This window comes from Coenobita brevimanus, chromosome 77 (assembly GCF_032717465.1).
Source record: "Coenobita brevimanus isolate Jiangsu-jjx chromosome 77, ASM3271746v2, whole genome shotgun sequence".
NCBI classification, from domain to species: Eukaryota; Metazoa; Arthropoda; class Malacostraca; order Decapoda; family Coenobitidae; genus Coenobita; species Coenobita brevimanus.
In genome coordinates this window covers 3,014,404-3,029,403 of record NC_137030.1, presented here as the reverse complement: position 1 = coordinate 3,029,403, position 15,000 = coordinate 3,014,404, and the positions used below count along the sequence as shown (strand labels likewise).

At 42.1% G+C, this 15,000-nt stretch overlaps 1 protein-coding gene across 4 annotated transcripts in view; it reads left to right on the top strand.

The window, feature by feature from the left end:
* LOC145408474 (uncharacterized) overlaps positions 1–15,000 on the top strand; it is a 398,402-nt gene that overhangs the window by 337,234 nt on the left and 46,168 nt on the right. For all 4 annotated transcript variants that reach the window (XM_080279207.1, XM_080279208.1, XM_080279206.1 and 1 more), the window contains one exon: positions 3,356–3,591. In XM_080279207.1, the coding sequence (XP_080135333.1) occupies positions 3,356–3,591 (236 nt within the window). The remainder of the gene's footprint in view (positions 1–3,355; positions 3,592–15,000) is intronic.

Below are 15,000 nucleotides of genomic sequence, written 5' to 3'. Positions count from 1 at the left end.
CTGTGTGTGTGTGTGTGTGTGTGTGTGTGTGTGTGTGTGTGTGTGTGTCGGAGAGAGAGAGAGAGAGAGAGAGAGGAGTAAAGGTGTAATATATATATGTATGTGGTGTATGTGGAGGTGTATTTGTATGTGCACGTGTATGTATGCATGTACGTTTAAATGTACAGGGTATGTGCAATACGAGGCGGGGTATGTTCCTTTGTGTGCGTTTGTGTATGTATACGTACGTGTATGTATGTGTGTGCGTGTGTGTGTATGCCAGGTGAAGTGGGGGTGCCTTTCTCTCAGTTTCACCTCCAGTCACGCCCGCGGTCTCCTGGTCTCTCGTTCTCGGTCTTCCTCTCCTTCCCCTCACGCCTTTGTCTTGTGTTCTCTTGTTATTGTCAGCTTTTGTTACGGGTTTTATGTTTTGTTTTGTGAGTGTTCAGTTCTGGTTTACCTTTTTGTTTTTTTTCCTTTATTTGTTTTCATGATTGGTAAAATTTTTCTCGTTCTTATTACTGTTTACCTGTTCCATGAGGGTTTTGTTGTTTTATTAGTTCTTGTTTTCCTTTTTTTTTATTATATTTTTTTGTCTGCATCAGTGGTGTTCGCCTGTGATTGTGAAGGTTACGATTATAATGTTTCGATAACTGCGGCCCATTAAAAAAAAAAAATTTTTTTTGCTCGAGGTGAATTTCAGATTTCGAAGGCTTGCATGAACTGTGAATGAATGTTGTTAGTTGCACACACACACACACACACACACACACACAACACACACACACATGGTTTTTTCTCGTGAGGTGGAGTCAAGATTTCGAAGGCATGAATGAATTGTGAATGAGAGTTTAGCCGCGCACACACACACACACACACACACACACACACACACACACACACACACACACACACACACACACAGGAGTGATTGATATGTGATCATGTCTTTTATCAGTATCTTCAATTCGATTACTTATTGCATCTCTGAACGACTGTGTGTGTGTGTGTGTGTAGAATAGTTTCATGTTTATCATCTCAAGTATTAGTGTTCACTCTTCAAAATTCATTATGTTCCAAGACTGCTATTTTCTTTTTGTAAAAAGTGCTTAGATTCCAGATTAGTATCATCTCAGCTTTCAGAGTGTTTCGTTCGTTATTCTTCCGTCCGTTCCTTATTTTTCGAATTGTATCGGTCTTTTTTGTAATTTTTCATTTTTTAGGATGGGTTAATATTCACTAATTTTCAAAATGTTTCGTCCTCGGTTTTGTAATTTTGAGCTAAGTTCGCACTTTTCAGAATTGTCGACTTGGTTATGTTGGAGTCGTATTTATACTGCTCTACCCCACGTTTCAATATGTATCGTTCACCCAGTCGCCTCAGTACGGTAATGCTTTCAGAATTTCCCATAAAGCTTCGTTCCTTCTCGCCACACATGTTCCCTCCCCCTTGTGAACTTTCCACGCCTCGCTTTCTCCCCTGTTTTCGTTCACCGTTATTGTCTTTCGTAGTGACTTGGTATTTTCTTCGTTGTGTTTTCTTTTATATCATCGTTTTTTTTTATTTTAATTTCTACTTTTGAGTGTCATATTTTTACGTTCAGTGTTTATATCGATCTTTATATATATAGTGTTTTTATTCATTTATTGTCGTTCGTCATTGCTTTCTTTATAGTAACTTTGTCTATTCACATTGCGTTTATCATTTTTTTTTTTTTTTTTTTTTTTTTTTAAGGATCCTTTGCTTCGATCTTCATTACTTTTGTAGTTTTGATTTTTTTTTTATTATCATTCATTTCTTGCGTAGTGACTTGGATTTTCGTATACTCTGCTTTCTCTTGCTTTCGTTCACTGTGGTTTCCCCCCCTTTTTTCTCTCTCTTTTTTTTGCTTTTTTTCCTCCAGTCCATTTTGTTAAGAGTAAAGTTTTAGTCATCGTTTTAGATTTTGCTTTCTGATGTGGAGAAGTAGGTAGATAAAAATAGATAGAGATAGATATACATTCATAAATTGATAGATATTTTCACGCCTTGAGTTAGTGTTTTTTCTTCATTTTACTGGACTTTTTTTTTATTTTTTATACAACACCCACGCAGGCGAAGCGAGAAGGTGTTATGTTTTGAGCGGTTTGTGTGTGTGTGTGTGTGTGTGTGTGTGTGTGTGTGTGTGTGTGTGTGTGTGAGAGAGAGAGAGAGAGAATCAAAGGTCAAGATCATGGGGAAAGGTCAGAATCAGTCACTGGGCACTCAACTAAAACAGTGACCGAATTTGAACCTGAGTTGGTGGAAGGGCTAAGGATCAGGTAAGAAAAATAATTTATATTTAAGAGTCGAATGTCAAAGTCATAAAGTCAGATATTCAGTCCGTAGATTAGTTGATTCTCTCTCTCTCTCTCTCTCTCTCTCTCTCTCTCTCTCTCCCCATAAGGTCGAAAATTCCCTGCAGTCTCCCCTCAAGTAATATTTCAAATGGAAGAAAATGTCACGAGTTGTCAATGATACACTTGGGTTTGCTATTTTCTGCTGAGAGAGAGAGAGAGAGAGAGGGAGAGAGAGATGGGAAGCCGTGGGAGAAAGGTGGAACAGAACGAGAAACCTAAAATGTAAGAGTAAAGAGGGAGATAAAGAGTAATTACTAAGAGAGAGAGAAAGAGAAATGTCCATTACTCGTACGCTTTAATAATCCTTTGTGACTATCATTCTCTCTCTCTCTCTCTCTCTCTCTCTCTCTCTCTCTCTCTCTCTCTCTCTCTCTCTCTCTGTCAAGCACAGATCTCCATAACTAACTAAAGAGACATTACTCGTAACATTCGCAGCCATTTCACGCAGAACAATGACGGGATGTGCCAGCCTCAACCCACGAGAGAGAGAGAGAGAGAGAGAGAGACCTGACAAAAACGCATCCCACCAACGTAGTGAACAAAGAGAGAGAGAGAGAGAGAGAGAGAGAGAGAGAGACCTGACAAAAACGCATCCCACCAACGAAGTAAACAAAGAGAGAGAGAGACAGACAGACAGACAGACAGACAGACCTGACAAAAACGCATCCCACCAACGAAGTAAACAAAGAGAGAGAGAGTAGACAGCTTCCTCAACCCCCTTTCAGTTGTTATTTATTTTCCCTTCATCGTTACCTGTTTGTTTTCCTGTCTGCGTCATTGTTTGTGTTTTGGTTCACGAGGTAAACAGGAAGGAGGGACAGGTGAGGTGTGGGGGAGAGAGAGAGAGAGAGAGCGCCTGCGAACTGGTCTCCCCCCCAAAATAGTTGAAATAAAATCACTTCAGTATAGATTTTTATTTTACTACTACTACTACTACTCCTACCACCACCACCTACCTACTACTGCTACTATAGTGACGATGTTTTTCTTGTTGCAGACCCTGTGAAGGCAGCAAGGGCGGGTGGTGGCAGTGGTCCCCGTGGTCCGCTGGTCGGGCATAATGGTCCAGCGCAGCAGCAGGTATCTCAGCAGGCAGGGGAGGAGCAGGTGCGCCGGCTGGAGGCACAGGTGGAGGCCAGGGCAGCGGAGGCGAAGGCAGCAACCAAGCAGAGGGAGGAGGCGGCCAGGGGTATCCAGGCACTTACTGTACTCATTCACCACCTCACCACCACCGTGAGTACATCAGTTACTGTACTACCATGTCACACACACACACACACACACACACACACACACACACACACCATCTTACAATCTCCATAAGTACTCAATAACACTCGCATCATTGCATCTGAAGCTTAATCTAGTTACACTAGTCCCCGTCCTATTATTTTCCACCTCACAGTATGAGAGAGAGAGAGAGAGAGAGAGAGAGAGAGAGGTTGAACGGCATAGGGGTATGAGAGAGGGAAATGTAAAGTAATTGAATAGAAAGGGTGGGAAAGGAGGGTGGGAAGGTGTGATCTAGTGAAAAGGGTTTGTGCCAGAGAGAGAGATTCCTCCTAGTTCCCCTCCTTTTCGCCTTCTCAATTAATTTCTCTTCTTTCTTTCTGCTCCACTTCCTTTCTCTCCCTTTCTATTTCCCTTCCATCCCTCACGCCCTCCTCCCTTTCCCTTCGCTCTTGTTTTCTTTCATTTCGCCACCCTTCCTCCCTTCCACCTCTCCACTCTTCTCCGATATCCTGTCCTCTTCTCTCCCTCCCGTTCTCCTCACCTCCATCTCTCCCTCTCTTTTATTCTATACCATTCTCCCTCTCTACCTTCCCTCCTTCCCCTCCCTCCCTTAACCTTACCTTTCTCAGCCCTCCCCCCAATACCGTTTACCCTTTCCTCAAACATCGTCCTCCCTCCCTTTCTCCTCGCCCTCCCCTTCCTTTCACCCCCTTTCCTCTCCCTCCACATGCATTCTACCTTCCTCTTCCCTCCTTCCTTCCTTCCTTCCCATTTGTCTTCTTTCTTTACACTTCTCTTCCTTCCTCCCCATTTCCGTGACTTCTTTATCAACTCTTCCCATTCCCTTCCTCTTTTCTTCCCTCCTCCTTTGTTTTTGTCTTCCCTTTTCCTTCCTCTTTTCTTCCCTTCATTCCTCCCTCCCTCCTTCCTCCTGCTGTCCTCCACCCTTCCCTCCACCTCCTCTCCTTACTACCTTCCCCCTCTTCTCTCCCTTTCTCCTCCTCCTCTTCTGTCCCAGATGCCAGCGCACGTGGCATTTTGTTTACATCTCTCTGTTTCAAGATCCGGGAAGAGAGAGAGAGGGGGGGGGATTATATTGATACATAAACCACACAGACATAGTCCCAACGACGCGGTCTGGACTTACCACGAATAGTAATAATTATTCCCTGGTCATAGAATAGGAAGAAAAGGAGAGAAAGAGGGGGGAGAGAGAGAGAGAGAGAGAAATAGGAGAAAAAGGTAGTACAGCAGAGAGAGAGAAACGAGAGAAAATGTAGTACAGCGAAGAGAGGTGTGGATATTTAAGGACAGTGAAGAGGTGGGTGGTTTACACTTATAAATCACTCAGGTATACCCACCCAGGCCTCTTCAGGTGAGAGAGAGAGAGAGAGAGAGAGAGAGGCGAAGCAGTGGGGGAAAGGAAAAGAACGGGAAACCTAACCTAAAAAGTAAGATAGAGAAGAAAGATAAAGATTAATTACTGCGAGAGAGAGAGTTACAATAGGGGAAGTTTAGAATAGTGAGAAAAATAACAATAACAATAAAAGAATCTTGACCATGTTGATAAAAGTGAAGGAAATGAAGAGGAAACAAAAAGTGTAGGAGAGAGAGAGAGAGAGAGGGAAACAATCACAGTTATATATTTAGACAGGAAGGACGTAAGTAATTTATGAAGGTATTCTGGTTTAACGATGGAAAAACAACTTAGCTTCCTTCTTTACCTCTCTCTCTCTCTCTCTCTCTCTCTCTCTCTCTCCAACAAAACCTCTTTCTTAGGAGCCTGAACAATGTGACAGACTTCTCATAGACAAATAATGATAATAATAATAATATAGTAAGGTTATTATTATTATTAATTTTTTATTACTGCTATCATTCCATTTTTAGAAGCATTATAGGTTCCTCTTCACTTACCTATCACTTAAACTCTCTGCCTCCTCATTCCTTACTCCACACATCTACCCCCCCCTCCCCCCTACTTTCACACCTCTTCTGATTACTTCCTACCCCTCCTTCCCCTCACCTCCCTTCCTCCTGGCATGACCTTCCTCATAATATCCCCTCACTCCCTCTTTTACCCATTCAGAGTCATACTTCCTCCTCCACTACTTTCCTCATTCCCCTCCCCTCCTCACCCCTCCCCAGTTCCCCTCCCTCTTGACCCCTCTATCCCTCCGTCACCATCTTTTTGAGCTCCCCCCCCCATTATAATAAGCTGAAGTCCCCCCCCACACACACGCAAAAGATCATTGAGGAAAAGGGAGAAAGAAAACCAAAATCAAGATACGTTTATTTCGAGATGACTGGAAAACATTGCATAAAAGAAATCAATAAAAAGTTGAGAGGGAAAAGAAACACTAATAAGGAAGACGGCTTAAGAGTTGATCAGCTGCGGACATGAAAGACTAAGAATTGGACAGAAAACAGACGGGAGAGTGCAGTTCCACGGCTGGTGCATGCCAGTAAGGAAGGGATACAAGCAGTGTTCACAAGACACAGGAGCATTTATTAGAGAGAGAGAGCGAGCACCATTTTCACATCTCTTCCCACTACTCTTCTCACTCTTCCCCTTCCACTACCCTCTCCCCCTTCCCTTTACCTTTCCCACCCCTTCCTTCCATCTCTCTCTTCCTCCCCTTCCCTCCACCTGCCCCTACCACCTCTTCTTTCCTGCCATTCCCTCCATCTCTCCCTTCCTCCCCTTCCCTCCACTTCTCCCAACCACCCCTTGTCTCTCCCTCATCATAAAACTCATCCACCATCCAACTCCTGATCCCCCTTTCCTTCCTTCTCATAATCCCTGTATATCCTCTTCCCATCCCTTCTACTTCCCTTCTTCCTCTCCTTCCTCATCCCTTCCTCCTCTCCTTCCTCACTATCTTGCCCGTTCTTTTTCCTCTCCCTCTCAGTTTTCTCCTTCCCTTTTCTCCCCTTCTCCTCCCTCACTCTTTTACCATTTCTCTCCCTTTCTTCCATCCTTCCTCTTCCACTCTTCCTCCTCTGTCATACCTCTTCCTTTTCACCTTCTCACATACCTCCCCCCTTCCCTCCCCTCTTTCTTCCCTCCCTTTCTTCAACCCTTCGTCTCATCCTTCTTCTTCAACTCCCATTCCCTCCTCCCCCTTCCTTACTCCCTTCTTGCAGTAGCTCTCTTCCTCCTCCCTGCCTTACTTCCTTCTCCCTCTTACTCCTGTCCCCTCCTCCCTCATTTCCTTCTCCTTCCTCATACCTTCTCTCCCTTCCTCCTGTCCCGTCCTCCCCTTTCCCTCCTCTCCCTCCCTCATATATCTCCTTCCTTCTCCCTCCCTTATTTCCTTCTCCCTCATACCTCCCATCCCCTCCTCCCCCTCACATCCTTCTCCTCCCTCATACCTTTCATCCCTTCTTCCTGTCCCATCCTCCCCCTTCCCTCCTCTTCCTCCCCCTTCCCTCCTCTTCCTCCCTCTTACCCCTCTTCTCTCTTCCGCTCCCCCCCCCCACCCCGTCATGCCCCCTGACCCCGAAACAATACGTGGTGGTGGGTTCCATACATCCCCCCCCCCCGTAACCCTCCCTCACCCACTGACACATTGACCCACCTATATTACCCACCAACACCATTTCTACCACTATCACCACCATCGTCATTCCTACCGTACCACCACATTCCTACCACTACCACCACAACCACCATCCCATGCAATAAACTTCACCAGGCCAACGACCACCATCCCTACCACCACTACTGTCTACGTCCGCTATCATCACCAATTCTGCCACCACTACTGTCTACTCTTACTCCTCCACTGTCTACTCCCACTATCACCACCAATTCTATCACCACCACCACTGTCTACTCTTACTATGACCACCACTGTCTACTCCCACTTTCACCACCACCACTGTCTACTCTTACTATCACCACCACCACTGTCTACTCTTACTATCACCACCGCTGTCTACTCCCACTATCACCACCAATTCTACCACCACCACCACTGTCTACTCCCACTATCACCACCAATTCTACCACCACCACCACCACTGTCTACTCTTATTATCACCACCAATTCTATCACCACCACCACTGTCTACTCTTACTATCACCACCACTACCGCTGAGTTTGTTTTATTCCCTGTTTGATATCTTCTGTATGTCTGTCTATATCTGTCTATCTGCATACTGTTTTATGTACCACGACTATATTCAATACATTCATCACCTATCCGTACCACCATAACCACAGCTACCACACACTACCACACCCACCATAACCACAGCTACTACACACTACCGCACCCACCATAACCACAGCTACCGCACACTACCACACCCACCATAACCACAGCTACCACTTACTACCACACCCACGATAACCACAGCTACCACACACTACCACACCCACCATAACCACAGCTACTACACACTACCGCACCCACCATAACCACAGCTACCACACACTACCACACCCACCATAACCACAGCTACCACACACTACCACACCCACCATAACCACAGCTACCACACACTACCACACCCACCATAACCACAGCTACCACTTACTACCACACCCACCATAACCACAGCTACCACACACTACCACACCCACCATAACCACAGCTACCACTTACTACCACACCCACCATAACCACAGCTACCTCACACTACCACACCCACCATAACCACAGCCACCACACACTACCACACCCACGATAACCACAGCTACCTCACACTACCACACCCACCCTAACCACAGCTACCACACACTACCACAACCAGCACCATTCCCATACCAGTCAGCTGTACACCCCATCAACCCTCCCTATGTATGGCGTTACGCGTGCTGCTCGTGTTTTTACAGTAATAGATTTTCTCCGTGTTTGGTGGTGTGATGCTGGGTTGCCTCTTAGCGGCAGCCCTGATGGAATGTGGATAAGCTGTAGGAATTTTATGATATTCAGTCCCTTGAATGTTTGGAAATGCTGTTTGAAAACTGGTATTTGGATGACTTAGACGAATCACATGGCATTGAATTCCTGAAATGCCTCAAAATGTTTTCTGGAAACATTTTTTTATTTACTTAAAATTATGTATTCCACAGAAATGATGGAATTTGGATAAGCCAGAGTATTGGTGTACTAAACTTTTAGGATATTTCGAAATGAGGCCTGAAATGTTGTCTATCTATATACCGATATATATATATATATATATATATATATATATATATATATATATATATATATAATATATATATATATATATATATATATATATATATATATATATATATGTGTGTGTGTGTGTGTGTGTGTGTGTGTGTATAGAGAGAGAGAGAGATGCGTAGTGAAATAGACGCTATTCCTTGGCGTCATGATGTGTTGAAGTGTTGCAATAAAGGCTCAAGGTTGCATCTCAAGCCGTGCCACTCTCGATATGGGTGTGAGGATGAGTGTACGACCCTAAGTCATCGTTATAGCAGCCGGCATCAATATAGCAGGTGTCATCATCAAGCGGATGTTGTGGCTTTACCTGGATCCTTTATATGTGCCCTTTACCTCTAAGTCTCTTAATTGTACCTTATCTTACCTGTTAATATTCTCTTCCATATACCTCATGCTCGCAAATATTCCATCTCTTATACCTCTCTCTTTGCCTTTTGATATATTAGTCACTTACCTATCAATATTCTCTGCCCTATACCTCATTCTTCCCCGTAAATACTCTTCCTTTAATACCTCATGCTTACCCGTTTGTCAGACTATGGAGCAGTAATATTCTCTTAGTAACCCCTTCACTTCGATTTTATCTCGAGGTGAGTTTATTTAGTGTAGGAAAGACTTCAAGCTGAGAAAAAAATGTTACCTCTTGAAATTCTTTGCGGGATGACGAGTAGTAAAATTGCCTATGCTGCTTCTGTTTAATCATGGTCTGTAATTATCGTCTCTTCCTCCTCACTGCTGCGTTATGGAGATGAACACTAAACTTTGCTAGTCACAAAGAAGTGCCATGGGAAGGATGTAGAGCCGTAGTGTAGTCTTTTGCTGGCATTAGACTACCTAAATTACAAAGTCTGGGCCAGTTCAAGGTATATGGCGTAGTAACAGCAATCGTGATATCGTCTATACTTGAGAGAGAGAGAGAGAGAGAGGTTAATAAATTCGATGAGAGGTTTGGTGTCCCTAATATGGCAACAGCGGGCGCCAGGCTTGAAGCGACCAATGGGAGGTGTGGGTAGCATTCGTATTTAAAGGTCAAGATGGTTGTGGTGATGGGCTGGGATAGGGCAATGGGCTCTTGACTCCACTTGATGGGATAATGTTGGCTGAAATGTTATTGGATGTTTATTTTCGTCGTCGTTGTTGTTGTTGGAGATTGTGAATAGCACTCGAATGCGTTGTTGTTGTTTGCCTACATTTTAACGAGCACACGTATTTAAACTTGTGCTTGCCTGCAAAAATTTGCAGGACCAGCTAATAGTCTCTTCATCACTGAATGTTTGCAAATACCATTATTTTTGTTTCCATACTGTATGGAGGCCACAGTGACCATTTCTGAACACAAAGTCGAAAAAAAAATATTTTCATACTATTGCATGTCGAGATTTTGGACAATTTCGCGCCGTCGCAACGTGCCCGATCGCCATTTTTTTTTTTTTTTTTTTTTCTGACACCATGGACTCACCCCGAGTTACCCCGACCTAATGCAAAAAGAATTAGGTTGGTATTTATTAACGTTCTCGTGAAGGAAATGAGCAAACGCACAGACACACACATACACAGCGTGACATTACGTGTCTTGTTTCTGAGGAGGGGGGGGGGAAATATATTGTAAATTTGTGAATCGGCCCAGTGTTGTGAATTTGACATGTGAAGGACTCGTGGACTTGAGAGCGAACGTAAATGTACTTAGTAGTTTAAAGGGAATGGACTGAGATAGGGCAATTGCTTTGGACTCGAGATAACACTTGAACGAACATTATTGGCTTTGCCGTAAAGGTTGTCATTAGTACTTGAGGAGAAAATATTACAGCTTAACTTATCTGTCCATGAAATTCAACGCCAAAAATTGTTCTTTACTCGACGGTGAGATAACACTTGAAGGAACATTATTGCCTGTAAGGGTTATCGTTACTGCGTGAGGGGAAAATATTGCAGCATAAATAACCCTGTCCTTGAAATCCAGCTCCAAAAGGATTAATGGAATGTATACGAAATAATGTACAATCAACCAAAAAATATCGGTCGTCTTACCGCACGTATCATTCTGAGACACGGACGAAGCATTGTGATATATGGGGCTCCCTGTAATTATAAGTGCAAATATTGTCCGTGGTAGCTAATTAATAGAACCGGAAATTGCATAAATCGTCACATATTGGATGGTATAGTTTTTGAGGCAGTATGTTAATAGATGGAGGCGATTTGTTTGTGGCCACCCCTTACGGGATGAAGGAGTCTGGCAATAGATAGATAGATGTTAATAGATTCATGTGTGTCTACAAAACTCGCACATTTTCACAACCATCGATCCCCAGGTGAGCTTTTTTTTTTTTTTTTTTTTTTTTTTTGAGTATATGAAATGGACTTTACACCAATATATAAATATGTCAAAAGCTGGTACACTGGAATAATGTCCTAATTTTATACAATTGGTTAATGCCCAGCAGAATATTATTAGCCGTGTCGTTTATCGGTGTTACATGAGTCTCAGATGCGCATAAATCCAACTTTAATGGACTGATGCATTTAAATTATACGTGTAGGTGCATTTGGTGTTTGAGTGGATATGGCAGAGTGTTGTTGGGTTTATTATTCGTGTGTGCTGCGTGGGAGGAAAAAAAAGAATATTGATATCGCTACCAAAATTGATTTTAATAGTGATATATTTAATGCATTTTAGCAACTTGAAGTCTCTCTTGTGTTCTCTTCACGAATAGCTGCTTTATGGTATAGGGGAACAGGAGAAGGAAGATAGAATGAATGTTAGCAGAAAGGGGGAAATAAGTCGTGGGGGACAGGGAGAGTGGAGAGAGAAATCTAAAGTATGAGAGAGAGAGAGAGAGAGAGAGAGAGAGTAGAAGAACCAGACCGAGATATATGACGCACCGAATCAAGTACGTGGCGTTTGTTTACATTACAGATGCGCCATTGTTTTGATTCGTCCCACCCACATGTAAACAGTGTCTCCTGCGCCGAGATAAACAGACAGGCGGTGTTTATATTATGTTGCTGGCCCGGTTACGTCACTACCTTTGTTATCTGTTATATTAAGAGTAATAAATTTGATATGGTAATTTATTTTTAGGGGGTCATGGCACCAGCTTTGTTATCTTATATTTAGTTTGAGGAATAAATTCATAACAAAGTAATTTATTTAGAGTGTAAGGGTTGCATCATCATCTTTTTTCATATGTTAAGTAGGTTTTTGTAATATAATTTATATCTAAGAACACTTTTTGATCTTGTGGAAGGTTGTTTTCATCGTTTTTATCTGTTATATTTGTGGTTTGAGTAAGGACTATGACAATGATATTACTGTTTTGAAATTTATTAATATATTTGCAAACTAATGATGGTGGGTGCTATACTAAGGCTTGTTAAGACAGACGAAAATAATGATAATAACAGAAATGGCAATTTTGGGCCAAGTTAAAGTGAAAAAAGTATAGTGAATGAGTTAATAGTAGAAATAGAGCTGCCAGTTTTAGGCAAAGCTAGAGCAAAAATAACAGTGAATAAAGGTAACAGTAGAAGCAGAGATAGGAGTTTTAGGCCACGTTAGAGTGAAAGGAGTATAGTGAAAGAATTAACACTAGAAAGAGGAACAAGGAAGACAGTTTCGGGCCAAGTTAGAATAATAGTAGTATAGTGAAGGAATTAACAGTAGAAACAAAACAGTAGCAGGGGTTGTTAGAGGGAGCAGGAAGTGGGTAGTTGAGAACACTTTGGCGGGTTTAGCAGTAGGAGGCCCTGGGTTAGGCTAGGTTAGAATTTGTTAGGCAAGGATTAAGCTTTGTTAATGCTTGGTTGGGTGTAGGGATGGTTATATAGTTTGGTATTGGGAGTTAGAATTAGGTTGTTGGTAAAGGTTAGATTTTTTTAGGTAAGAGTTAGAAATAGATAGTTTTGTTAATGCTTGGTTGAGTTAGAATTTGTTAGGTAGGAGTTAGAATTGGGTTTAAGTTAGAATTAGGTCAGTTTTGTTAAGGCTTGGCTGGGTTTGGTAGAAGTCAAAGTTAGGTTTTGTTATGTGAGTTAGAATTAGGTCAGGTTTGCTAGGTTAGAGTCAGGTTAGTTATGTTAAAGTTTGGATTTGGTAAGCGTTAAATTTAGTCAGATGTTAGGTAAGAGATACATTGATTCAGTATGGCCTGGTTGGGTTTGTAAGGGTAGATTTGGGTAGGGTTGGGTATCATTAGGTTTGGTTTAGTTAGATTGGGCTGGGTTGGGTCAGGAAAAATGTCTGTGGCCTGGTTGGGTTTGGTAAGGCAAGATTTGAGTAGGATTGGGTATATAGTTACGTTTGGTTCATTTAGATTGGATTGGGTCAGGAAAACTTTATTATATCCTTGTTGGGTTTGGTGAGGCTGGATTGTGTAGGATTGGGTATAGTTAGGATTTTTTTGGCGTGGGTTGGGATGGGTTATGTATTTTGCTATGTGAGGTTGGAAATGTAGTCATAATTTAATCAGATATCGCGATTTAACGAACGAAATATAAATGTAAAACCTCGGAATCTTTGGAGAGAGAAGAGCATAAACAGTCGGAAAAAGTGAAAGGAAAAAAAAATTGCAGAGGAATAACGGAGAAACGGAAGCCTCTCTTAGCTTTTAAAAAACACTGAAAAAAAAAAAAAAAAAAAAGACAGAGGAAACAAGAATAATTCGTCACAATGTTTTCTGCTGGTCAAATGCTTTTAAAATATAGAGAAAGAATACAAAATAATGATCTAATTTAGCAGGTAGAAAAAGGAAAAATACAGAATTACGGATCCAGATTAGCAGAATAAAAAAAAAAAAGATTAGCCAGTGGATTCGAAAGATGATATCTGTCTATTTATATCTATATATCTATCTGTGATATATCAATAAGAAAATAATAAGTAGGAGAGATAATTGGTAAAGAAAAATAATAATCGGGAGAGATAATAAAGAAATAAATGATAATAAATAGGATAGATAATTGATAAAAATATAAGTAGGAGAGATAATTGATCAAGAAAAACGTAAGTAGGAGAGAGAAGTTTTATAGAAGCATAAAAATTGGAGAAAAAGATGAAGTGAAATTTAACCAGGAGAATGAGATGAAAAAAAGAATGAGAGAGAGAGGTGGGTGAATGGATTTGAGGCTTTCAGAGGGCAGTGACCACCCACGTCTCAGTCTTGTTTGCTCTCGTGAGGGGCGTGACGAGAGAGAGAGAGGGAGAGAGAAGAGGTGGGAATGAGATAAGATGAAGGCAGTAAGGTTGGGATGGGCTAGGAAAGAAAGGTAAGATAGGGAAGACGAGATGAGGACAATAAGATTTTGAGGAGAGAGAGACAAAGACAGAGAGAGGTGTAGGGTATAGCGAAGGAAAATAAAGAGACGGGAAAAATTGGAATGGAAAGCATATTTAAACATACTCCAACCACCCCACCCCACCTAAATATACTCCAGCCTCCCTGAATATATACCCACACCTCCTCTCCACACCACTCCACCCAAAAATGCCTCCACCCTGCCTCTCCACCTGATACGAGAGGTGGAATTACATCTCGCGTCGCTGTCCACTTTTTATATTCTTCATCACGACTGGGTAAGGTGAGGTGCCTAATTGATGATGATAATGATGATGATGATAATGATGAACGTGATGATGAAGGCGATGGTGGGGTTGTGGTGGTCATGGTGGTGGTAGTGATGGTGGTGATGATGGTTGTGGTGTTGATGATGGTGGTAGTGGTGTTGATGGTGGTGGTAGTGGTGTTGATGGTGGTTGTAGTGGTTTCGATGATGGTTGTACTGGTGATGATGGTGGTAGTGGTGGTGATGATGCTAGTGGTGGGGATGATGGTAGTAGTGGTGGTGGTAGTGGTGTTGATGATGATGATGGTAACTTTCCAATCTCTCTACCACCCTAATCCAAATATAATCTCTTACCGACAGCAGGAATTAAATAAAAATGAATGTTCCTCGTGCTGAAGTGGTTAATAATGAAGGAATAAATATTATAAATAAAAAAGAAAAATACCGTAATGTGCCAAAGCGTGATGATCGTGCAAGTTGCGTTTAAATCAACACCTTCACGGGCTGCTGAAACCAAGGCATTCTCTCTCTCTCTCTCTCTCTCTCTCTCTCTCTCCACCACCTTCATCATCATCATCATCATCATCACTTTACCATCAAGGCGAAAGATGACAGTCAACTTTTTTTTTTTTTTAATTT